This window comes from Xenopus laevis, chromosome 5L (genome assembly GCF_017654675.1).
Source record: "Xenopus laevis strain J_2021 chromosome 5L, Xenopus_laevis_v10.1, whole genome shotgun sequence".
NCBI classification, from domain to species: domain Eukaryota; kingdom Metazoa; phylum Chordata; class Amphibia; order Anura; family Pipidae; genus Xenopus; species Xenopus laevis.
The window spans coordinates 19,924,529-19,951,824 of record NC_054379.1 but is presented as its reverse complement, the minus strand read 5'-3'; the positions used below and the strand labels follow the sequence as shown (position 1 = coordinate 19,951,824).

The 27,296-nt window shown below is 42.0% G+C and overlaps 1 protein-coding gene across 1 annotated transcript in view; it reads right to left on the bottom strand.

Moving 5' to 3' along the window:
* Positions 1-27,296, bottom strand: part of LOC108716096 (ALK tyrosine kinase receptor-like) — a 349,880-nt gene that overhangs the window by 28,106 nt on the left and 294,478 nt on the right. The window contains exons 7-13 of the mRNA XM_041562409.1: positions 20,191-20,298; positions 17,122-17,222; positions 12,889-13,058; positions 12,309-12,403; positions 10,816-10,956; positions 6,417-6,570; positions 1,240-1,387 (exon numbers count right to left, since the gene is read on the bottom strand). Coding sequence (XP_041418343.1) covers positions 1,240-1,387; positions 6,417-6,570; positions 10,816-10,956; positions 12,309-12,403; positions 12,889-13,058; positions 17,122-17,222; positions 20,191-20,298 — 917 coding nt within the window. The remainder of the gene's footprint in view (positions 1-1,239; positions 1,388-6,416; positions 6,571-10,815; positions 10,957-12,308; positions 12,404-12,888; positions 13,059-17,121; positions 17,223-20,190; positions 20,299-27,296) is intronic.

The following is a 27,296-nucleotide window of genomic DNA, read 5'->3' as shown; positions in this document are numbered from 1 at the left end:
AAGGTCATCTCCCATAGACTCCATTTAATCCAAATAATCCAGAATTTAAAAAAAAATTCTCTGTAATAATAAAACAGTAATTTGTACTTAATCCCAACTATATAATTAATCCTTATTGGAAGCAAAACCAGCCTATTGGGTTTATTTAATGTTTACATGATTTTCTAGTAGACTTAAGGTATGAAGATCCTAATTACAGAAAGATCCGGCATCCAGAATACCCCAGGTGCCGAGCATTCCCATACCTGTACTTCAAGGGGAATGAGGACTGAGCAGAAAGTCACACTCGGAGGGGAGATTTAACGACACAGGACTGAGCCGCACAAATCACAGTGACATTAAAAGAATGACCTTCATACAGGCCCATATATCGCTCAATTGCTGATTATAATCCAATTAAGTAGGTACATGCCTGCATAATTGCATGAAGCTTAATTACTTTGTCAGCCAATTAATCTGCACTTGAATTCAGTTTTGCGAGTTTATGAGCTTCTGATGAACAAAATAAACCATAAAAATAAATGCTACTAAGTAACAAATAATAAGAATCACACTTTGATCAGATTCTCTTCTTTCCGACTCGCTTCTTAGGGAGCTGAATTAAGCAGGGGCTGGGCTACGCTGGTCACATGACCGGATGACACTCCTACTCCTATATATAAATATAAAGTGGGAGCTGTGTCTTATAGGCTGATGTCGAATCTGATGTCCTTGACCCACTCTCACAACAATTAGAGGCACATTTATCAAGCTTCAAATTTCGAATTCATGTGCGTTTTTTTTAAAAACTCCCTTAAATTTGAATATATTCAACAGGGGGGTTATTTAAGAAAACAATCGAAAAGCTTAAACTTGGACGAATTTTACCGACTGGAAAACTCAAATTCAAAATGGAATTTGACCAAACTTGATTTAAGTTTTTTTCTCTGAAAAAATTCCAAATTCTAATTCTTAGCCAGAGTATGATAAATTTCGAAAACTTAAAAAACTTGAATTGAGTTTGGATAATTCCCCAATTATTTGACCGTTTTGACCATAAAAAAATCTTCCCCTTAGAGTAGAGGTTGCCACCTGTCCGGTATTTACCTGGACAGCCCGGTAATGAGGAGGGCTTTAAAATGAATGAAGCAGTGATCAGCCAATCAGCAACTCCTTGACCAAGTTCAGAATTATAATCCTATGTGAATGAAGATAACCAAGGGTAGAAATCCATAACGAATCAGAAAGAGAAAGTCTTACCCTGGGGCAGGCATCTTCTCCTTTTTGCCCAACCAGAATATACAGGAGATCATCTTTCTGGAGCTCGAAGATCCCAATTATGGAGATGCCTTGAGCCAGTGTGGGAGTCTTCCCACCATTCCCACCTGCTGCTCCATAACCTGAAATCCTAAAAAGAATAGGGGATTTACTCACAAAAATTATATTTATATGGAATATTGTTATAACCTATGCCTACTAAGCGGGAACAAACTGTTTGCTCATAGTCTGTACAGAGAGATCCTATAAAACTATGGCAGCATAGGTATTCCCCTGTACTAAGCACAATTCAGCAGGAACAGCCCCCTACGTTTGCTCATAGCCTGTACAGAGAGATACCAGAAATAAAACTATGGCAGCATAGGTATTCCTCTGTACTAAGCACAATTCAGCAGGAACAGCCCCCTAAGTTTGCTCATAGCCTGTACAGAGAGATCCCATAAAACTATGGCAGCATAGGTATTCCTCTGTACTAAGCACAATTCAGCAGGAACAGCCTGCTAAGTTGGCTCATAGTCTGTTCAAAGAGATCCCATAAAACTATGGCAGCATAGGTATTCCCCTGTACTAAGCACAATTCAGCAGGAACAGCCCCTAAGTTTGCTCATAGTCTGTACAGAGAGATCCCATAAAACTATGGCAGCATAGGTATTCCCTGTACTAAGCAAAATTCAGCAGGAACAGCCTGTTAAGTTTGCTCATAGCCTTTACAGAGATACCATAAAATGATGGCAGATTTAGTATTTTCCCCTAGGAATTGAAATCCCAGAAGAAGTCTTCACTCTCCCCCTCTCTCAGCATCTGTTTCTCTTCATTCTCTCTTCATGCAGGAGTTTAGTGTCAGATTTTCATTGACAGTTAGATCCAATACATATTTTAGGGGGGGGGGGGCTCTCTTTCCTAGCAGTAGCAGATGTAAAATCAAACAAAAAAAAAAACTGAATTTGACACAAATCCTTTATGTAGAGTTGCAGGATTTTTGATTTTAATAGAGTGAGCTCTAATACATCTTCTAGGCAAAAGGAGCCCCCCTATAAGATATATTGGATCTAACTGTCAATAAATGTCTGACACACAAAGAATGAAAATAAACAGATGCTGAGAGAGAGGGAGAGTGAAGAGTAATCTGATTATATCAAAAACTGGTCAAACTTTTTAAAAGAATATATTTAGAAGTTTTCTCAATTCAGTATGATGACACTTATATTCAATTTTCTTTGTCGCAATAGTTCCCCTTTAGGACAAGACTATAGATACGGAAAGAGGGTTTAATTCATTTCTCTGCATTTTGGACATAAAGATAAATAAAGAATCCAGGTGCTGCTCTTTCTGATTACTGAATACAATGTTAATGTTTAGTAATAATTGTCTAATGACAAAGATTAACGCTACTGTTTAATAATATCCCATTAAATAAACAATACAGGAACTGCTCGTGTCCCAAGAATACCAATGTGGGCATCATCTTCTGCCCAAGGATTTATTGGGGTTATTTCTGATGAGGTTTTTCTTAGAATATCTAATAGTGTTCATCAGTTTTACCCTATACGTGCTCTAATACTATTTCAAATAAAGCTTACTCTGAACATGTGGCACAATAAGAGAGCAAAAGGCACAACAGGACTAGAGAACTCCAGCACAGATTTTGCACAATAGTCCCAGGGCAAGTGATGCCCAGCTCAGAACATACACTGGTAGCCCTTAAACTGCCACATAATGACACTGAGGAAGAGAAGAGAAATTATGCTCTATAACAGCTGAAAGAAGCTCTTAGAAGATCGGCACCACCCCAATTACTACTTCCTAAGCGCTAATTTTCTCTGTGTTCTTCTGGCAGTAATTCCATTAATTGTTGAGGTATATGTTGAATTACTGAAGAACTCTTTAGCTGGGATTTAGAATGGGTGGAGGGATAGCAAGGCAAAAGGGTGGCAATATGGCAACAGTAAAGTAAGATGGTGATGACAATAGTAAAAGATGGAGACAGCAGGACACAATGAAGACATTAGGAGAAGAGTGAGACAGTAGGGCAGCATTAAGACAGTAGATCAAGATTGACACAGTAGGGCAAAATAGAGACATTACGGCAAGATTAAGACAGTGGAGCAAGAAGGAGACAGAAGCTCAAGATGGAGACAGTAGGGCAAGATGGAGACTGTAGGGCAAGATGGAGACAGTAGGGAAAGATTTAAGACAGTAGGGCAAGATGGAGACAGTAGGGCAAGATGGAGACAGTAGGGCAAGATAGTGGCAGTAGAGAAGCAAGATGGAGACAGTAGGGCAAGATGGAGACAGTTGGGTTAATGGACATAGTAAAGCAAGATAGAGACAGTAGGGCAAGAGTGAGACAGAAGGGCAAGGTGGAGACAGTAGGGCAAGATGAAGACAGATGGGCAAAACTGGAGCAAGAGGAATGCAGGGCCAAAGGTTTTCACATGTTCTGGGAGTTGTAGCTTATTTGACTGTCCTGTATTCTATAAAGGGACCCAAACCACTATATGACATTAAGCTTGCAGTCTGCAATAAATTAACTATACCACATCATTATATAAAAAAAGCATTTTATCATATACAATTCCCAGGAGCCAAGCAGTTCTGGCGGGGTGAGTATTAGACTCAGCCTGGTGAACAAGGAGCTAAGCTGGATAAAATACTCCGGAGGGATGGAATAATGGTGGTATAATTATAGCACGCGGGATGCTTGTTAGCACTAAGGCAGGGGTGCAGAGACCAGGTGTAGTTCCACCAGCCAGAGAACTCAGCAGAAAATAACTCTCTGGAGCACCATCCGGCCTGGCTAATGACCAATGAATGAGCTGAGTGCCTGTGTTACTCAGTCCCACATTATTCTATTATAAGAACAATGTATAGGACATTTGGAATGAATACATACAGTAGAACTCCCATTTTACGTTTTCAGGGGACCAGAAAAAATTGGTGTAAAATCCAGGAAAATGTAAAATCAGGGAAATGTATTATGCATAATATACAGAAGGGACCACAAATAAAACAATGTAAAATGAGGGAAAACTTAAAATCAGGGGACTTAAAAATGAGGGTTCTACTGTAGTATCAAAAGCATTGAAAGCAGTATGTCTGCCCACTGCTAGTTCTGACCATTGAAACAACGTTGCAGGTGATTAACAGACCAGTGTAGATAAATGCATGGCATCATGAGAATTGGGTCCTGGCTGGAGGAGTCCTGCTACATGCTTAGTACTCTTTGTATAAGACCCTAACAGTGAATTTAGCCTTTTGTGTTTTTTAGCCTCTGTATAATGAAGGGATATAGCAATCAGTTTCCTCTATGTAATGGGCTCCACTGATTCTGCAAACTTAACTTGTTTTATATAGTGAAGATGAAAGACAATATATAAAGTAATTTACAATGAAAAGATGGGATACTGAGGAATAGCACATCCTTCTTCTCAAAGATCAAAGAAACTCTCATATGCGTTGTGTTTGATTAGAAGGTAAATACATGCCATAGAGTTCCATTATGTTTACATTAGCTCAACTAATGCTTTATACATCCAGTGCTATTCCTTATGTAATTCAGGTTACACAGAGCCATACTCTAACTGTGCCTTGCAGGGCAGTAAATGGCTGCTGTGAAAACTATCCATGGTAGAACAATTCTCATCACTGCCTGATGGCTTTTAGCTGCTGATGTCTCCTGAAAGTCATGCTCAATAAAAAAAGTGCCACAAGTTGGTCAACTCCTTGTCCCCACCTTCCTCTGATGTCCCAATCTTCCCCTACTGTCTCCATCTTACTCTACTGCCCTACTATCCCTGTCTTTCCTTACTATCTCCATCTTCCCCTATAGTTTCTATCTTCCTCTACTGTTTCCATCTTACCCTATTGTCTTCCTCTACTGTCTCCATCTTCCTCTACCATCATCTTTTTGCCCTACTGTCTCCATCTTCCCCTATTGTCTCCACCTTCCCCTACCTTTTTCATCTTCCCCTTCTGTCTCCATTTTCCTCTACTGTCCTGTCTTTCCTTACTGTTTCCATCTTCCCCTATTGTTTCCATCTTCCTTTTACTGTCTCCATCTTCCCCTTCTGTCTCCATCTAACTCTACTGCCCTACTATCCCTGTATTTCCTTACTGTCTCCATCTTCCACTATTGTCTCCACCTTCCCCTACCTTCTTCATCTTCCCCTTCTGTCTCCATTTTCCTCTAATGTCCTATTATCCCTGTCTTTCCTTACTATTTCCATCTTCCCCTATTGTTTCCATCTTCCGCTACTGTCTCCATATTCCCCTATTGTCTCCATCTTCTTTTACTGTCTCCATCTTACCCTATTATCTTCATATTCCTCTACTGTCTCCATCTTGCCATATTGTCTCCATCTTCCCCTGTTGTCTCCGTCTTCTTCTACTGTCTCCATCTACCTCTACCATCACCATCTTTCTCTACCATCACCATCTTGCCACACTGTCTCCATCTTCCCCTATTGTTTCCATCTTCCTCCACTGTCTTCATCTTCCCCTATTGTCTCCATCTTCCCCTACCATCACCATCTTTCTATACCGTCACCATCTTGCTGTACTGTCTCCATCTTCCCCTATTGTTTCTATCTTCCTCTGCTGTCTCCATCTTACCCTATTGTCTCCATCTTCCTCTACTGTCTCCATCTTCCTCTACCATCACCATCTTCCTCTACATTCACCATTTTGCCCTGTCCCCATCTTGTCCTACTGTCCCAATCATGTCCTTCTGTCTCCATCTTGCCCTACTGTCTTCATCTTGCCCTACTGTCTCCCCTATTGTTTTCCTCTTATAATCCCTATACTAACTATATAATCCCTATTCCGTTCACCATCTTGCCCTGCCATTACTCTGCTGCCCTATTGCCACTAACTTGTACAACTGTCACCATCTTTCCCCATTATCTACATACTTTTAATCGCATGTATCAGAAGACATTTTACTGTGCAAAATGACATAGCATGAGAATGCTTCTATATAGGGATTTAGCCACATTAGATATGAAAGAAGCTCAGGCAGTCCAACACAGACTCTAAGCTAAGTAATAAGATGTAGAAATGACTATTAATGTGCAATAGTTTGTACTTGATGGATGTGTCTTTTTTCAGCTTTAACTATAAAGGTGTTATGTAAGTTACAGTATTACAAAGGGGAGCCTCACCTGTATGTGTTGGTTTCTGGGACTCTCCACATCTGCACACCTTTAAGCACTCCAGTTCCTATCTCTACACTGAAGTTCTTGTAGGTGTCATCGCAGAGCTTCTGGCTTGGTCCATAGGGTCCTGTGGCCCCGCACGTAGTAAAATGCCAATAACCTACAAATCAAAACACCACTTCACATAGCAATAGACAAGGATTCAGTCTACTTTGTCCACTCACCACTTTCCGCCCAAGGAAGCCTTATATTCAGCATAAACAGAAATGACAACAAATTGGTCAAACGCAAAGCATTGCTGTTTGTGCCCTATTTAACCCTACATGTTTTGAGCAAGAGCACTCAGTATTTATGTTACCAGCGCTTAAAGGGGTTGTTCAACTTTGAGACAACTTTGGGTATGATGTAGAGAGTGTTATTCTGAGACAATATGCAATTGGATTTCATTTTTTATTATTTGTGGTTTTTGAGTTATTTAGCTTTTTGTTCAGCAGCTCTCCAGTTTGCAATTTCAGCAATCTAGTTGCCAGGGTCTAAATTAACCTAGCAACCATGCATTGATTTGAACAAAAAACTGGAATATGAATAGTAGAGAACCTGAATAGAAAGATGAGTAATAAAAAGCAGCAATAACAATACATGTGTAGCCTTACAGAGCATTTGCTTTTTAGAAGGGGTCAGCGACGCCCATTTGAAAGCTGCAAAGAGTCAAAGAAAAAAGCAAATAACTTTAAAACTATAAAAAATAAATGATGAAGACCAATTGACAAATTGTTTGGAATTGGCCATTCTATAACATACTAAGTTACCGTAAAGGTGAACCACCTCTTTAATAGCCGTGGGGAGTCTTCAGCATAACATTCAATTGCCTGTTCTGCTCTTTCTAGTTCTACTTTGGTTTCACTTAGCAAACTCTAATACAGAATTAATGTTATAACATTACACATGGGGTTAGGGGTCCCAGTAAAGGGGGTTTAGCCCATGTCGGACTGGCCCACTGGGATACCAGAAGAAATTCTGGTGGGTCCCAACTTCCTGGGTGCATGGAGCACTAGGTGTACTAGGGAGGCAGGGATTTGCATTGGTGGAGTAGGAGACATCAGCAGTGGGAGACGAGGGATAGTTTGCGGTTGCAAGAGGGGTGATAGCAGAGCACTAGAAGTCAGTTTCTTTGGTGGGTGCAATGGGCTACAGCCGGACACTGGTTTGACCTATTCAGGGCACAAACAGTAAAAAGGATAAGGGCAAAAAAGATATTATATTGTCTACTACTTAATATACCACTGGCATTCAATCTAGTTTGTTCTAATAAATACAATAAACACATTCGATTGTAAGCTTCATTGGTGCAGGGCTACTGAATGATGAACAATCTCTGTAAAGAGCTAGATAAGTAAGGGGTGATAAAAAGAACATCTGTCTATTGTATGTATCTGTCTCTCCCCATAGCTCAGTCCACATGGTTCATCTAGTTTGGGTGCAGCAGGTACAAGCAGGAGAAGAGCACAGAGCACATTGATAGCGTAGGAGCTTACAGTCTAGCAGAAGGGGCGACAGGCTTATAAACAGCACATTTGGATTTTGGCCTTTCATTTGGAGCTGATCAATGAGCTTCACAGCAGCGCCTCTGATTGCAAAGGGGAGACAATTACACGATGAAGTCGTTGGACAATATCTCACAAATGAAGCCCAAAAAGAGACAGAAGATGTGACACTCTGTTAATTGGCAAATAATTTAAGGCTCATCCCTTTCCTTTGGCTCTTGATCTCAGGCTTAATGGGAAAGGCTCATTAGCAACGCCAGGCATATAAAAACCCTAATATTTCTGCCAGTGTTGGAGGGCGCCCCTGGGAATTCATCTTCTCTTTAAGGAAAGGGGGGGACTGTGGGGAAAAGAACATTTCGCTTTTCCTTTATAACCTTCCCTGTGCCGGATACACTGGGGAACAGGAACAGTTACTTCTTTTTCATCATTTAACCCTTTTAGTGTCACTGCTGTTCTGTAGGATCTACTGTACATCAACAGCTTAAAATAGGTTTCTTGGTTGCTGTGGCCCCTAACTCTAGCAACTGACTGCATTTCATATTTCAGACAAAAAAGGCCAAATTTGAAAGCAAAGTATATAAAATATAAGACAAATGATGCAGTAAAGACCCACTATACCATTGTGCTTGTTACTTCTAGCTACAGGGCTCAATACGTTTTTGGGTGAACTCCCAAGCGTGCCTGTCCCCAGAATGTGTGTCATTGAGTTGTTCTCCTGGGGCGGGTGTAATTGGAATGGGTGATACAAGCCGTACACATGGAATTAGTGAGCTTAACAGGTGCTGGAGGAGTCCGTGCCGATCCACTGGGCCTATTTATCCCACGTTGGGGAGTGAGCGCTCAGTATTGATGCAGATATTACCGGCAGCAAATAGCCGTAGGGAGACTTCAGTTTCACACTCAATAGGCTGTCCTGTTTCTTCTGATTTTATTTTGCCTTTAATTGAGAAACTAGAGAATCAATGTGACTTGGGATTGTCTGAGATAAAAAACATTTAAGAATTAATGTAATTAGCCCATCACTGATAAGCAACAGAACTGTGTGTGGGGGTGCAGTTGGCCAGTGTAGGGAAAGATGTAGCTTTAGGGTAAGGTCACAATGGGGGATTAGGGGAGATTTAGTCGCCTGGCGACTAATCGCCTCGTCTTTGCGGCGACCAATGTCCCCAAATGCCTTACCTCTGTGTCACCAGGCAACTAAATCTCCCCAAATTGCCCAGTGTAACCTTACCCAGTTTGACCTTACCTTTACGTGATACCCTTTCTAGAGGCCAAAGTTGGCCTAAGTTGTTCCTTATCAACAAAGGTAGAATCAGTCTAATGCAGTGTGCAAGATGTGAGGATTGGATTGATGTCTGATTGGTTGCTATGGGTTATTGCCATTCAGTGTAAATCAGTCAGCATCTTGAAAATCAGACCGCACCTGACCCCCACCTGTATTTTTCCCTGCTTGGAACCACTATCTGGCCCACAACTTCTTTATCTGCAACCCAACTCTCTTCTGATTATAATACTAGAAGTGACAACATTATCTTGTATTAGAAGTGACATCATCATGTACTGGGAGTGACATCATTTAAGGGCAGGGTAAGGTGGTACGTAAGACAAAGGAAGACTTTGGGGCCCATGACCTGACTCTCCAGACTTGCGCCCCAATTACTCACTCTGCTATCTGAACACCTGCATTTATTTGGGATTCTGACCCGCTGCAGGACTGAGATCCTCAGTATGAAACACTAAAAAGAATCCTTTATTTCCCAGGTTAGCTTTGTAGCTTTGTGATACCAAAGGCAGGAATCAGTGTTTCCCTAAGGGATTTGCTCTCTAGTTAAATCTGAGCCAAGAACCTGTAGTTTATTAATCCCTGCAGCCACAGACAGGTACAAGGGTCTCCATGATCAATAGAGATTTGTGCCTAAAGTTTCATCAAATAGAAACCAGTCAGCACTTTCACTTCCAATACTGTGACCATAATGAGGCAAAAATACATTTACTTAGCAATATATCTTGTTATCAAGTGTCTGTACCAAAACCTGTAAAGTGGCAAAGCTGTCTTTGGAGGGGAGGGGGTCCACAAAGAGTTGATTGCCCTGGCCTCAGTGCCAGAATGGAAAAGTTGGGAGGCAGTATGTATTACAGGGAAAAATAGAGGCAGTAGCACAAGATGGACACTGTAGGGCAAGATGGACAAGATGGCAGAGTAGAGAAAGGTGGAAACAGTAGGAGAAGTTCATTACAGTGGGATACAATGGAGACAAAGGAAAATATGGTGACAGTTGGACAAGATGGAATCAGTAGGACAAGATGGAGATGGTGTGACAAGATGGATGCAAGAGGCCATGTTGAAGACATTAGGACAAGATGGAGTCAGTAGAACAAGATGCTGGCAGCAGGACAAGATAGAGGCAGGAGGACAAGCTGAAGACAGTATGACAAGATGGATACAATAGGATAAGATGGTGACAGTTGGACAAAGACAGTAGGACAAGATGGAGATATTGTGACAATATAGGTACTAGAGGGAAAGATGGAGATATTAGACAGGATGGAGACAGTAGGAAAAGACAAAGATAGTAGGACAAGATGGAGACAGCTACAAGAGGGCAATATGGAGACAGTAGGACATGACGGAGACAGTAGGGCAAGACAGTGAGTAGGACAAGATGGAGATAGCCACAAGAGTGCAAGATGGAGAGAGTAGGACAACATACATAAAAGTTGTAGAACAGCAACAGCTTAAAGGTCACAGAATGGACATCCTACTTCATCTATAAATGAACTATCCAGAGGTCCATACATGATTATTCTAACATCCCCTCTAGACACGGAACACTCAAGCCTTGGGACGGGACCCTTACCTGCACTGCTGGAGTGGAGACCCAAGTTCAGATCTTCTTCCTGCTCTTCCGGTTCTGTCTCGTTCAGCCTCTGGTTGCTGCTCTCCATTAGGAGATTGCTTGAAAGGTAAGAGACAGTTTGCAAAGGCAGCTCTCCATTACCTGCAGAAATGAATTGCCCTATTAACAGCGAGTTATGGTGTTGAGCTTCCTCACCGTGACGAACACAATAGTGATCTATGAACTGCCCAGAGAAGCGCTGCACCCAGGCCAGCAATAGCATAAAGCCTTTAACTCACTATCTCAGGGATTAGACCATTTGTGTTCCATTAGAGTTTGGCAGCAGCAAATGGGGGCAATACAGTCTGACAAACTGGCCCATTAATATGGTTTACTTATGGTTTAGATCAGAGGCAATCAGTAGGACATCTGCATCTATAGTGATTCTATGTTCCGCACAGTTGAATGAAGTCAGAAAGAACAGAGACAGTTATTCTGCACGACCTCCTCTGCATTATTAACCCTTCCCTCTAATCTTCCCCACTCACTGCTTCATTGCATGCCAGAAATCTCAACATACAAAGCATTCTCCTATCATATCAATCTCCTATCATATATGAATCTTATTATATTTAGCATCCCTGTATATTTCTTTTATGCATAATTTTTGCACCAGGGGCCCTTAAGATGGGTAATATGCTTTACATTCTGTTAAGCTGGCCATAGATGCAGTTTGGGTGGAACAGGGTCAGTTTGGGTGGAACAGGGTCAGTTTGGGTGGAACATCGTCAGTTAGTGTGGGCTAGGGTCAGTTTGGGTGGAACAGGGTCAGTTTGGGTGGAGGGTCAGTTTGGGTGGAACAGGGTCAGTTTCGGTGGAACAATGTCAGTTTGGGTGGAACAGGGTGAGGTCTGATTGGATCGGAACCAAACTTTTCGGCACTGAGTAGTATCGGGTTCTGAGATTCTTTTTGTCCTGGGGGGGGTGGTATTTCATTCAGCAGAGAAGAACCTGAAACTGACCCCTTTCCCACTCACTGTGGCTCGTTTATATACACTGGGTAATTTTTCCCATGGGCAGTAACCCATAGCAACCAATCAGTGATTGGCTTATTTTCAGCCAGCTACTGATTGAACAATGAGTGAAATAATTTGCTACAGGTTACTGCCCAGGGGCAAAATTGCCCAGAGGTTATAAATGAGCTCCACTGATTTTAATGTGACCCACCTGGTAGGTACTGAATCCGCATTAGAGTGTTGCCAGACCCACCAGTACAGCAATTTCAGACAGTTTGCATTAGGGTCCTTGGAGTGGGAGAAGATGTGCCTTCAATCCCATGGACAAAGGTGTATTTGCTCAACATAAAGAGCAGCAGAATTTGATTCCTGCTTTGGTTTATTTAGGGTTAAAACAACCGTCCTGCACTGCCTGCAACACACGGCACAAGTAACCCCGCCTTCCAATCCCGTTACATATAATAATGAATACGGCTGCAGTGTATTTTATTTACTTACTTGTTAGGTAACAGCCCAGGCTCAGGGACACATTGTCAAAGGCAATAATAGAATCAGATTCCTTGGACCACGACGTATGGATCTCAAGCCAAAACCTGTGGGAGTGGAAACTTCAGTCCATCATCCATCATGGTTTCTGTCTCCATATATCACTGTAGGTACCTACTGTATCTAGTGCTACCAATCCCTATTTCTGTAGGGAAATGAGAGCAGAGCAGGCAGTAACCCTTCCAACACTTTCTTTGTCTTTGGCTCTTTACCAGGACATTGGCCAGTGGACTGGGAAGGGTGGGTGGATTTTGGTTCTTCGTGAGTGTAATATTATTGGCAATGTTAGTCTAAATTATATTAATATTCTCCTGTAAAGTTTATATATAATAGACACCTATATAATAGCGCTACCAATCCCTCTTTTTGTAGAGCAGAGCAGACTGGGCCAGAACTAGGTGTAGGCAGATGAGTAATGGTGGTGGGGGGGGGGCACATACCTCTACTACTTGCCTTTCCCTATTTTCGGGTCCTCTGAATCTGCACTTGCCAGCCCCTATATCTGGATTAATTGAGAAACAGAAAGACTTGCCTCTCCATGACATCCTTAAGATAGACAACAATGTGCTGCCAGACTCCCAAACCTTCCCCGTTTTCGAAGCTCCAAAGGGCCCGGGTCCGCACCTTCCCTGTTTTATTGTCAACAAGCAGCACAGAGACGTTTCCGAGCAGAAGTCCCTTCAGCAGGAATGACATCCGGAGCTGAGTGAAAAGGAATAAAGAACAACATGTTAGTCCCGGGTTTGTTGAGATCAGTAGGGAATATCTTTCTAGTCTTGGTCATATCACTCCCTGGTGTCAGTGGCACTGCACATGCTCAGTAAGCTCTGGGCTGCTATAAGTGTTCCCTGGAAAATGTAATTCAAAGCAACTTATAAAATACATTCCACAGCACACATATGTGTCAGTATAATTGCTATTGAAAGCAGTATCCGTGTGGTTGTTTATATCCTATGCTCAGCTGGTTCTGACTCCTGAAACAATGCCAGAAAAAAAGACAGACATGCTACATTGTTACAGGAGTCAAAAGCAGAGAACAGATAGATAAAATCAATTGCTATTTCTTTTTAAAATAATAAAAATTACATTTATTTTTGGGTGCAGTTCCCCTTTAAAGAAGTGCATGTGTGATTGGAATGAGAGGCCACAGATACACAGACGCAGCACATCTGGGATAATGAGTTCTGGACGGAGCGGCAGTTGGTGCTGAAGCAGCAGGCAGCAATCTGACTTTTTTGACCTTGAAGCGGCTTTTCCTTTCCTGCACTTTGCCTTCTAATGAAATTCAATGAAAGGGGAGGCAGCACTATTTGTATCAGAATAACATGGCAGAACAATGCACTAAAGTATCAGGTGCCAACATATTCTGCGGCGCAGTACAGCAAAACATTCTCAGGCTGGTTCCTATGAAATCAGGGCTTGGTATTCAGCTGTCAGGGGATGCTGGGAGTTGCAGTCAAATCACTTGCCGGGCTGGAAATGTAACATCCATAATTATATTATTTCTCTCTCTCAGGTCCTCGAGAAATGCCAGGGGCCAAACTCTGCTCTGAATCCGGCTCTGCATTTAAATCTCCTTTTGATTTTCTCAGCCCAGTGGCCTGACTGGTGCATCATCTGAATAATATACAGTATATACAGTATAATAATATTTTGAAACCAGACTAATATAAGCATTAAAGATAAACTGAATCCAGGATTCGGTTCTGGAATTCGGTCAAGATTCTGCCTTTTTCAGCAGGATTCGGATTTCGCCAAAGCCAAGTGCCAGGCCGAACTGAATCTGAATGCAAAAAAATCACATGACTTTTCATCACACAAACAAGGAAACCAAAAATGTTTTAACTGCGCCTGCAGTGAGCGTAGGGTTACCACCTTTATGTCTGGCTGAGACCGGGTGCGGGGGGCGTGTCTGTGCTGTCAGTGGGCGTGTCTGTGATGTCAGTGGTCGGACCCGTGACGTCAGTGGGCGGGGCTATGACGCGGTGATCAGCGATTGGCCGATCGCCATGTCAATCAAGGGAATCCCACACGGTTTTCCTTATTTGGAAAACAGGGCAGGAAGTATAGACCCGAGCAGCCCCTCAAAATACAAGGCTGTCTGGGTCAAAACCGGACAGGTGGCAACCCTAAGTGTGCGGTTCCCTTACCCCCTCCGTTCAGATTCGGTTCGGTAAATCTTAAAATCCCAAATCCTAAAATAGTGGATTCGGTGCATTCCTAAAAACATAAAGGCCAATTGCAAGGATGCTGCTTTGAGCAGAGTGTGCGGCACCTGGATCTCTCTGGCATTGACCTTTCCCTTTAAATCCATGACTTTACACGGTGCAGTTTTTGGATAAGAAATAAATGACAGTTTTTGTGAGCATGAAAGTGAGGTCACCCGTTACGGTCCAATCAGCAGCTTCCTCTGACTTGCAATTATAAATGACTTTTCTTATATTGTAACAGGCTTCTGCCAGGCTCCCCGAGGGGCCGGTACATAATCAGCTCTCACAATGCTGACTTTTGTTTTTACTACAACTTGGTTTATCCTGTGAGATCACAATCAGCAAACTCGGTCGTTCTCAGCCTCTATGCAGAAGAGCTTGCAATCAATCGGAAGTACAAAAAAACTTAAAGGGACAGGTCATCTAGAAACTTTCACTTTGATGTTGACAATGTGATTCTTTTACATTTGCAATTAGTTTTGATTTCCCTATTGCTTTTGGGGGTGTCTGTGTCTAATTGCACCAAGAGTGGACGTTGTAACTACTTAAAGGAACAGTAACACCATGAAAGTGTTTTATAGTAGTTAAAATATAATGTTCTGTTTCCCTGCACTGGTACAACTGGTGTGTTTGCTTCAGAAACACTACTATAATTATCAACAAACTGATGTGAAGCCATTTGAGCCACAGGTTCCATAGTAGATAGATGCAATCTGTGGAATACCATTGTATTCTTAGAAGAGATTATCTGTTATCTGCTGAGTAACCTGCCCCCATGTTCACACAGGAGCTTCTTTATACAACCAATAACAGTCTTTCTGAAGCAAACACAGAACTTTGACCAATGCAGGGAAACAATACATTTTATTTGAAATACTTTAAAACACTTTTAGTTGTTGATGTTTCTGTTCCTTTAACTCTGCTGTCTGGAAACTGCTAATATCCCGCCCAACGCTAATTGGCCAACATCCTTCCAAATGTGCAGCACAGTAATCCAGCTGCTGTTATCTGCTGTGTTGGAAAGTATCCAGCCTCTGCCTCTACTTCTTTATCCCTATTGCCTTTCCCTTGTGCTTTATTATTAAAGGCTATTATTAAACACAACGATAGCATTGACCTCTTAATAGCCACCCCTGGCTGCCTGTTATGTACTTACTCTATATTCTGTGACAGTGCAATCAGCCGAACTGCCACCCTCCAAAGCAACCAAAGCAGTATATAGGGGGTCCTGCCCTCTATTACATAGTCTTTATATACAAAACTCCTCACTGACTTCTAATGTCCTTATCATTTACAGTAGGGGGTACATTATTCCTTATAATACATGAGTGATACTCAGAGTTCCCTGTATAACTCAGCCTGCAGCCTTGTGTCTTTATATGGTCACAGAACCCCTCAGTGACTTCTAATATCCTTATCATTTACAGTAGGGGGTACATTATCCCTTATAATACATGAGTGATACTGAGTTCTCTGTATAACTCAACCTGCAGCCTTGTGCCTTTATATGGTCACAGAACCCCTCAATGATGTCTAATATCCTTATCATTTACACTAGGGGGTACATTATCCCTTATAATACATGAGTGATACTAAAGAGTTCCCTGTATAACTCAGCCTGCAGCCTTGTGCCTTTATATGGTCACAGAACCCCTCAGTGACTTCTAATATCCTTATCATTTACAGTAGGGGGTACATTATCCCTTATAATACATGAGTGATACTCAGAGTTCCCTTTATAACTCAGCCTGCAGCCTTGTGCCTTTATAAGTGACTTCTAATATCCTTATAGTTGATAAGTGGGGCTACATTATTGTCTCTATACACACACACACACATATGTAGAATAAAACCTGTTCTGTTTAATGTTTTGATTTTTTTTCTGTTCTCCTTTCAGTGCAATTACACCTTTATAAGAACTTTATGATTGTTATTGGCCCCATTTCCTCATTCATTGTGATCCTGCTGAACAAGCCCAATTAACACTTCCCCAGTAAGGGCCCCAGGAGAGCGCTAAGAGGAATTGCCCCCAATCAGAGATAGAGTGAGAGAGAGAAATGAGAGTCGGTATAACAGGTTCTACATCAAATGGAATTTGCAGCCGCACAGACTGCCCCCCCCTCTGGGAATTGCACTTTAGGAAACGCTCGTTCTTCTCCTGAAAACATTTAATTACAGATCAGCCCCGTTATCCTGAGAATTTCCAGGCGACTGTACTCGTGGGCTGTGAGTTTTGTGCAGAATGGGAGGAGCTAAAATAAAAATCCATTTGAGTGGATGGAGGGGGGGGTGCTTCCCTGTAGGAGAGATTCATTATGGGAAAAGTGGGAAATTGTTCTTTATAAATCATTCATAAGCCACTTGTGTTTGATATGGGAGCAAATTGGCATCGTGTTTTGTTGCCAAGCTCAGCTGGATTCGTGACTCTGAGGGGTCAGCTCTGCTCAGGGGGCAATAGTTTTGTGCTTGGCTCTAATTTGCACCAGAGCAGAGAAGTGACCGCGAGTGCAGAGGCTGATCTGGGCAGCAGTGGGGGTCACAGAACGGGCACTTGCCTCACACGAGGAGTTCTTGAGGGGCGCGGGGAACAAGACACTGCTTAGGACGTCCCTCTCAGCAGATTTGGAGTTGCTGACATTCAGGTACAGCACGGAGCCTGCAGAACAGAGAAATAAATCCATAAATTATACCTGCAAAACTGTTACCCCTTTGATATATATTTGATAATATGCAACGAGGAAACCTTGTATAAAGATTTGCATAAACCTGGACAAACAGGGGGCACTAAGACAAAGGGTGGAAATAATGAAAAGCAGCAGTAAGTAGGGTAACGTCTCTTATTTCATTCAGCTGCTGTAGCTTTGCTTTTATACATCAGACCTAAATGAATATGGCTAAAAATTCCATATTTTATATATTGAATTTACTGCTCCAGCCTAAAGTTTCAGCATCTCAATAGCAGCAATGATCCAGGACTTCAAACTTGTCACAGGGGGTCACCATCTTGGAAAGTGTCTGTGACACTCACATGCTCAGTGGGCTCTGAGCAGCTGTTGAGAAGCTAAGCTTAGGGCTCGTCACTAATTATCCAGCAGAAAATGAGGTTGGTCTGTAATATAAGCTGATGCTACAGGTTTGCTGATTATTAAATTCTGATGCTAATTGCACTGGTTTCTGTGCTGCCATGTAGTAATTATCTGTATTAATTACTAATCAGCCTTATATTGTGACATTTCTATTCTATGTGTACTGTATATTGTGAGTGGGTCCCTAAGCTCAGTAAGTGACAGCAGCACAGAGCAGGTGCAGTGAATCAGCAGAAAAGAAGATGGGGAGCTACTGGGGCATCTTTGGAGACACAGATCTTTACTGCTAAAGGGCTGTGGTTGTCTTGGGCTGGAACAGAAGCACAAAACATAATGTACAACATTTCTAGCTACTTCTTTAGTTAAGCTTTAAGCTCCCCATAGACGCAAAGATTCTTCTTGCCGAACAACCGATTTTCGGGAAGTCCGACTAATCCTTTGAAATTATCATGCGGTTAGTGGGATTCGAACGATTGTACATTTTACGGTTTTTCGGCCGACATCTGTCAGGAAATTGATCGGCCAGGTCAAAACATCTTTGTCGGTCCCAGTGCAATCTATCTATGTTTGCAGGGCCAAGCAGGCAGCTTCCCCTTTGTTTTCCTGGCAAATTGGTCTTTTTAGTTGATGGTAAATTCGTACGATCGTTCTGAGAAGATCGTGGTCTCACGATCAGGATCTGATCTTTTAAAAATCTCAACATCTATGGCCAGCTTTAGTTCTCCTTTAATACATCCAGAATGCAGAGTACAAATTCATGGCAGCCCTATACTTTATGTCTTGCGCCCCCTGGCTTTCCCTTACCTGAATGTCTAAATAAACTACACACTAGGGGACATTTAGAGGGATGCCCATGTGCCGCCCATTATGACTGCAGTCTGCAGAAAAAAACAAGGTGCTTTGTGCCCAGTTTTTTATCTTTGCACCTTGCCCCAGGCTCCATATATGGGGGCCTTTATAGGACTCATTTACTAAAAGAGTACAAAGTGTGCAAAGTGTGCAAAGTGTGCAGTGTTTGAACCTGTACTAAGCACAATTCAGCAGGAACGGCCCCCAAGTTTGCTCATAGCCTGTACAGAGAGATACCATAAAACGATGGCAGCACAGGTATTCCCATGTACTAAGCACAATTCAGCAGGAACAGCCCCCTACTTTGTTCTTAGCCTGTACAAAGAGATACACAATTCAGCAGGAACAGCCCCTTTAAATAAAAGGATTCACCTTGTGTAGCACATTTTCTATTCAGCCCTCACTTGTTTTACAGGAGGGAACAGGATCTCTGTCTCCTTTATCCAATTTATTGACTTGGCCGGTAATTTACAATGAATAGTTCAGGTTGAGCTGAATTCTCTCTCTTTTATCCTGAGAGCTGTAGGGCACAGCACAAAAGAATCACCTTGATCCCAACCTTCTGCTCCCGGGAGAACCAGCCCAGGAATCTCTAATCACAGCAAATGTATTCCTGGCCAGCAAAGCCTATAGCTTAACCCATTCTTTACATTCATTAACTAACGAACCTTCAGAAACAACCATAATATATAGGTATTAGTCATTATTCTACAAAATACGTATTCATGTTTGAACAGATTCTTCATTTGGCCACTAGGAGGCAGATGTCCATGGAAAATGCCATTGTTACAAAGGCAACACATCACTGAATCAAGGTTCTCAGCAGAGACACCAACCTCAGTGGGTCTGAAACTGTATATACAAAGTCTATTCAGACCCTCCCTACTTCACCCAGTCTCCGCCCAGGACACACACCATACTGCACCCCCATCTGTAGTCTGCAAGTGCCATCTGTCTGTCTCTGCATTTGTACATAAACTATAATAACTTCATCTCCCTAGACTTGATAAGGTCTGATCCAAGGGAGCTCACGGCAGGAGAATGCAGATAAGTGAGACCTAACTGCTGAGTTTACAGACAGGGAACTGCTAAGGCAAACCTACCCTCTTCAATAAATATACACCAGTATCCCCCGTACTAAGCACAATTTAGCAGGAACAGCCCCTAAGTTTGCTCATAGCCTGTACAGAGAGATGCCATAAAACTATGACAGTATAGGTATTCCCCTGTACTAAGCACAATTCAGCAGGAACAGCCCCTAAGTTTGCTCATAGTCTGTACAGAGAGATAACATGTAGATACACAAAGCTGTTGTGTCATTAATATATTGTGGTTCATTTTTAGTAGACAGGTTTATAAATTGAAGCCACTACAGACCCATGACCTGGTACTGAGGTGACCTTTAGTGCTCCCCCATTAATAATGAAGATTTCCTTATTGGATTTCAGAATAAAGCCTGACATTTGGGCCTGTTACCTACAGTCGGCTCCGGGCAGAGGGCATGACAAGCTTATGGTTTATGCAGCCCTGGGGCAGAGTTTATTTATAAATACTCAATAAATGTCTGTGCTGTGATTAATAACAATGCTGTTCCTTTGAAATTCAAAATTACATTTTGTGTTGTTTACATAAATCATAATATTCTGCAGTGATTGGCCAGAGAGGGAGAACTGTGATAAATCCACTTACCAGGCGACTTCCCTACAGGCCCAATGTGCCACCGCGAATGAAAATGGTCCAGTGCCCATCCACAACTGCCCTCCTCAAACATGCAATAAAATCCAGGGGGCAGATTTCCTGCAGAGCAAAATACAATAGAGGAATTCATTTGCAATTAGCTACTGTACACACATTATAATTGTATATACCTTTAACTCATTCACTGCTGTATTGCTAGCACTAACTATATACCTAATACATAGTGACAGAGACAAGAGGAAAGTGTTGGAAGGGTTACTGCCTGCTCTGCTCTTATTTCCCTACAGAAATAGGGATTGGTAACACTAGATAGGTACCTAATATATAGAGACAAGAGGAAAGTGTTGGAAGGGTAACGGTGGCCAAACACGGGCAGATTAAAATAGGGATGCACCGAATCCAGGATTCAACAGGATTTTGATTCGGCTGAATCCTTCTGCAAGGGAATAAAAAATGTTTTCCCCTTTCCACCCCTAATTTGCATATGCAAATTAGGATTTTGATTTGGTTCGGCCGAATCTTTCACAAAGGATTTGTGGGTTCGGGCGAATCCACATACCCGTGTATGGTAGCTTCCGACGTGTCATCCCGATCTGCCCACGATATCGATCGGGAAGGTTTAATTTTTCAGGTGATCGACCCGTCTGAGCCCATTGCTCCTCGTTGTAATCCAATTGTTCAGCCCTAGGGCCGAGCATTCGGATTAACCCAATATAGCCCTGGCGTTGGTGGGGTCACCAAACGAGCGGATCTTATAGTGTAGGGCCAGCTTTACTGCCTGCTCTGCTCTCATTTCCCGGAAATTATTTTTATTATTGTAACTTTCCCCTCCAGCAGCTCATGGCTGTCAGACTTCTGGGGGCCCAAGAAGGATGCACAGAGATGGACTCTCAGCATGGACACCGCACTTTATATCACTGTCAGGATCATTTCAATTAGTAGAAGGTCACTTCCCTGTAACGTCCCTCACTGCTAATGAATGGCAGCCTGAAACGCTATATTTTAGCTGCAGTCAGATCTCGGTCAATACTTCTTATAGATTGGGCATTTTTGAAAGAGAGGAAGACAAGGCCCCCGCTGTGTCACTTTTGGATGAAAGTCATCTTTCTGTTTCAATTTAAATGCAATTAAAAGGAACATCTCTCCTATTCTAGAGCTGTCAACCAAACCCATGTCATGAGGGAGATAGTGATCCAGTCCTGTTTTTTTGAGGCTTGAATTCCTCTATACATGGGGAGGCCCATTTATCGAAGCCCAAATTTATCTCATTATTTTCTGTAAAATACTCAGACCAAACCCGCGTGGTTTTTCATGTCCAGGAAAAAAACCTAAAAAAAACGAATCGTACAAATTTTTCATATTTTCTACCTGAAAACTCAGATTTTTGCCCGAAAACCACTAAATCTTCAGATTATTGCACTAAATCCAGCAAAGATCAAGATATCTTCGGGACTTTTTCCTAGGGATGCACCGAATCTAGGATTCGGTTCGAGATTCGGCCAGGATTTAGCTTTTTTCAGCAGGATTCGGCCCGGTCGAACAGTATCTGAATCCTAATTTGCATATGCAAATTAGTGGCGGGAAGGGAAATCACATTACTTTTTGTCACAAAACAAGGAAGTAAAAAATGCTTTCCCCTTCCCATTCTGTATTCGGCCAAATCTTTTGTGAAACCGAATCCAAAATAGTGGATTCGGTGCATCCCTACTTCTTCCATTGACTTTTATGCAACATCAGCAGGTCTGAGATGCCGGATCTTCCATCCTTGGGGTATAATAAATCCCGAAAAATTCGTAATTTTTTTCCCCACTAAAAATTAGGGTTTTATATAAAAAAAACAAACAAAACACACACACATTTAGAAAAGCTTGGAGTGGATCATCATCTCCCTCATGACTTGGGGTTGGTTGACAGCTCTCCTAGTCATATGTAACTGATCATTCAGCACAGATTGCTCTACATTTAACTACTGCAGAATATGTCGGTGCTATATAACATATAATATTCTGTTGCCCCTCCCTTTGCTGCTTTAACAGACCCTGCTCTTCTGGGAAGGAGGTTGGAACATTGTTGCTGGCATTCAGCCACAAACACATTAGTGAGGTTGGGTAGTGATGTTGGGGATCAGGCTCACAGTTGGGGGTTCCAATTCATCCCACAGGGGTTCAGTTGGGTTGAGGTCAGGGCTCTGTGCAGTCAGGCTCTTCCCATCTCAGCAAACCCATAATTAGTGATGGGCGAATTTGCGCCGTTTCGCTTCGCCGAAAAATTCGCGAATTTTGCGCGAAATTCGCGAAACGGCGAAAAATTCGCGAAACAGCGCCGGCGTCTCGTTTTTGACGCCGGCGCCCGTTTTTGACGCCGTTGCCCGTTTTTCCGACGCCGGCGCGCGTGTTTGACGCCGGCGTCCGTTTTCTCGATAAAAAATTTTTGACGCCGGCGAATTTTTTCGCGAATTTTCGCGGGCGTTTCGCGAATTTATTCGCCTGCCGCGAATCGCGCAAATTCGCCGCGAATTCGCGCCTGGCGAATAAATTCGCCCATTACTACCCATAATGTATGGATCTGGCTTTGTGCATCGGGGCAGTATTGTGCTGAAACTGGAAAACTGCTCCAAAACTGTTTCACAAAGTAGAAAGCCTGGAATTGTCAGGAATACCATTATACCAGGTAGCCACTGGAACCAGGGCCCAAACCATGGAAACAGCCCCAGCCCATTATTCCTCCTGTACCAAACTTTACCACTGGCATTGTGCATTCTGGCAGTTAGTGATCTCCTGGCATCTTCCAACCCCAGTGTTTTCCATCAGACATCAGACTGTCAAATGGTGAAATTCCATTTATCCCTCCAGAGGAGGTATTTCTATAACAAAGCTCAACACAGACGGCACTTCTGGACAAGATTTAATATAGCAGGTTGCTGGACAAAGACCTAACGCGTTTTGGGATCAAATGCCTTTATCATAAGCAATCATTGAGGTATTTCCATAGTCCAATGGTCTTGCCCTGCGGAGAGAGGGGACCGGACTAGGAAGTATGAGGCAGAGAAGGTTCGTGCCTGGCCAAGTTTTGCACCCTACGCATGTGCCTAATCTACTTACCCCTAGTTCTGCCCCAAGGACTTGTAAACTGTAAGTATCAGCAGAGATATAGTAAAGTGTATCCTTTACTGATATACTTGTTTTGTATATATGTATTATGTTAAATCCATTCTATTGTTTGACGGTGGGCGTGTCCTGGTGTAACTTCTTCTTTAAATATCCCTGAAGAACGGGCTTGTTCCCAAAACGTTTGCTGGGAGTGGGACCTCAGTAAAAAAAAAGTAAAAGTTATCGCACATTATATTTGTACTGTGAGTGCCACTTGGGAATACGATTTGAAGCAGTGATAGTTGTCTCTGAGTCTGAGCAGCAAGTCTACCATTTGTGTTCTACCAACTGAGTTGGTACTTTTGGGAGGAGAGGAGATTTAAACTCACTACACAGTTTAATGCAAATGAAAGTAAAATGACATTTCTCACTATTTTATATTTTCCTTTTAAGGCCTAATTTTCCTCCTTTGTCACCCCCTCCATTAAAGCTTCTTAATGTGCAACTGGCGTCTCCTGGCAGTGAGTTATTTGCCATTTTAGCAGGGGAAGAGATAATGAGGAGAGCGTGGGGTAATTGCCGGTGTGAGTGCACTTACAGGCGCCGTTCCATGTGCTACAGAAGCCGACTCAGTGGCAGCTCCAATTCTCAGCAATTTACAAGAGTCGCTGCAAGGAATTGTTTTAATAAGAAATCTGCGGCACCGCGGGGTGGGGCTTTAGATGTTGGTATTTTGGCCCAGGCCTACAGAGATAATATACAGGCTGTACATGGCGGGGGTCTGTCCTGTGCTGATTGAGTGCATTGTTTAACCAAATCAGGGTTTATGAAATTAAATGCATTTTAACTGAAAAAAAATCTCAGTTTAGAATCTGCATTTCATGCGAGTGTATTACCTTTACTAAAGCAAATGCAAAATGTGCAAAAGCACAAACATAGATGTAGAGTGTCGTGTTCTGTACCCACAATGCAATGCAGAGTGTGGCCAGTCGCTCTAATAACATTTCTCTTGTTTATGTGAAAACCAAATAAAATATTTATTTTTTAAAATAAAATATTTTAAAACAGAAACTGCCACTTCATTTCTCTTGTTTATGTGAAAACCAAATAAAATATTTATTTTTTAAAATAAAATATTTTAAAATTGAAACTGCAGCTTCATTTGTCTTGTTTATGTGAAAACCAAATAAAATATTTTAAAACTGAAACTGCAGCTTCATAAAGACTTTGGGGGAAACAAAGGAGGCAAATGGACTTGAGTAATCTTAAAAAAATGTCCCCACTCATTTCAGCAGCTCAGCGAGCCCACTTGCTTTAAACAAACAGAAAGTGAAAGTGTTTTTTAAGTAATTAAAACTTAATGTACTGCATACCTCCCAACATTTTGGAAGTAAAAAGAGGGACAAAAAATGTAGCGCAGCAATTTTGTGACCACACCCCTTTCTGTGGCCACACCCCCTAATTACCATGTTTTACAAAATGTAGCAGGTTATGAAAGTTTGAAAATATTTCTCCTTATCTAAACTGTGTTTTTGTGTCTCAAAATATCTTATTTGCACCTGTTAGGTGTTCTGGGCTCTCTGATAAAAGCCAATTAAGTGAGAAACTTTGTTTCTTTTTCTGGCTGTTCAGTGAATAGAAAAGAGGGACTTCCCAGTACAAATGAGGGACTGCGGGTTGAGCTGTCAAAAGAGGGACTGTCCCTCCGAAAAAGGGACAGTTGGGAGGTATAGTACTGTTGCCCTGCACTGGGCTATTTATTAAAGTCTGAATGCTAAAAACCTGAAAAAAAATCGGAATTTTTAGTGGAAATTTTGAATTCTTCAAGAATTATTATACCCCTAGGCTTCAAAAAGTCAGAATTTGAAAATCCGCCATTTTAGATCTGCTGAGGTTGTTTATAAAGCTGGCCATACACGCAAAGATCTGATCGTATGAATCGAGGATTCCTACGATTTTCGCACTGTGTGTGGAGAGTCCCGACATTTTTCGTCCGGCGGAGATCAGTCGTTTGGTCGATCGAACAGGTTAAAAGATTTCTATCGGCTGCCGATAATATCTCTGCGTGTATTGCTGATCGTACTATTTTCAGTGGGAGACTGTCACCAGCATTGTCAGACATAACTTTCGTACGATTGCTGTCAGGGGCAGAACTTTGGCTGATCTGTTCTTTTGTACTTTATATGATCTGAATGGATAGTGGCAGGTCGTGAGATGGGGACGTCCGATACGTTGATTCGTACGATCGGATCTTTGCGTCTGTGGCCAGCTTTAGTCAATGGGAGAGGGCCCTATACTATTTGGAAGTTTCTGTGGTCTGCCCAAAATCTGACTATTTCAGGCTTTTCCGTCAAAAATCTCAAAAATGCGGGCTTTTTGGGAAAAAGCCCCACAAAATCGAGAGCTTCAGGTATTGACTAGATTTTATTGAGTTTTTCCCCGATCCAATTAAATCGAGCTTTTTATATAATAAATAAGGTAAAATTGTGTATTCTAGTTTAGTGTGACTTTTTTAAATTAAACAATCAGAAAAATTGGTATTTTGATAAATAACCCCCCTGGTGTGTTTGCTTCAGAAACACTACTATAGTTTATATAAAGAAGCTGCTATGTAGCCATGGGGGCAGCCATTCAAGCACAGGATACACAGTAGATAACAGATAAGTACTACTATAGTTTATATAAACAAGCTCCTGTGTAGCTATGGGGGCAGCCATTCAAGCACAGGATACACAGTAGATAACAGATAAGTACTACTATAGTTTATATAAACAAGCTGCTGTGTAGCCATGGGGGCAGCCATTCAAGCACAGGATATACAGTAGATAACAGATAAGTACTACTATAGTTTATATAAACAAGCTGCTGTGTAGCCATGGGGGCAGCCATTCAAGCACAGGATACACAGTAGATAACAGATAAGTACTATTATAGTTTATATAAAGAAGCTGCTGTGTAGCCATAGGGGCAGCCATTCAAGCACAGGATACACAGTAGATAACAACTACTATAGTTTATATAAACAAGCTGCTGTGTGGCCATGGGGGCAGCCATTCAAGCACAGGATACACAGTAGATAACAGATAAGTACTACTATAGTTTATATTAACAAGCTGCTGTGTGGCCTTGGGGGCAGCCATTCAAGCACAGGATACACAGTAGATAACAGATAAGTACTACTATAGTTTATATAAACAAGCTGCTGTGTAGCCATGGGGGCAGCCATTCAAGCACAGGATACACAGTAGATAACAGATAAGTACTACTATAGTTTATATAAACAAGCTGCTGTGTGGCCATGGGGGCAGCCGTTCAAGCACAGGATACACAGTAGATAACAGATAAGTACTACTATAGTTTATATAAACAAGCTGCTGTGTGGCCATGGGGCAGCCATTCAAGCACAGGATACATAACAGATAAAAGATGCATTAGTAGAATACACTGGACTCTATTACAGAGTTTATCTGTTATCTGCTGTGTATCCTAAGCCTTTTCTCCTTTTCCAGCTTGAATGGCTGCTCACATAGCCACACAGCAGCTTCTTTGGATAAACTGCAGTAGTCTTTTTAAAGCAAACACATACATTTTACCAATGCAGGACAACAGTACATTATATTTGTAATTACTTATTTGATGGTGTCACTGTTCCTTTAACTGCTTGATACTGCTTGATTATACAGTAAAAAATAAGGGTATTTACTACTTTTTGGGTGGTGAAACTTTAATTTTATTAGCACGATTTCCACGTTGTTCCGCTATTTGGCAACTACAGTATATGTTTCTGCTTCCAACTCCCCGAATACATTTGAGGCAGTCACGCCGACTGACTTCCCCTTTATTGCAAGAGACTCATTCCCTTAATGCCAAACAGTGGGTTATGAACTTATCCTTTTCTTTGGTGCTGCTTTAAATGTGAATCCTAATCCAGTCCCTGCTCATGGCATTTCCTTCGATGATGCTGTCTGTATGAAATATATTTATTGTTTACCACGGGGCTCTAGGGCC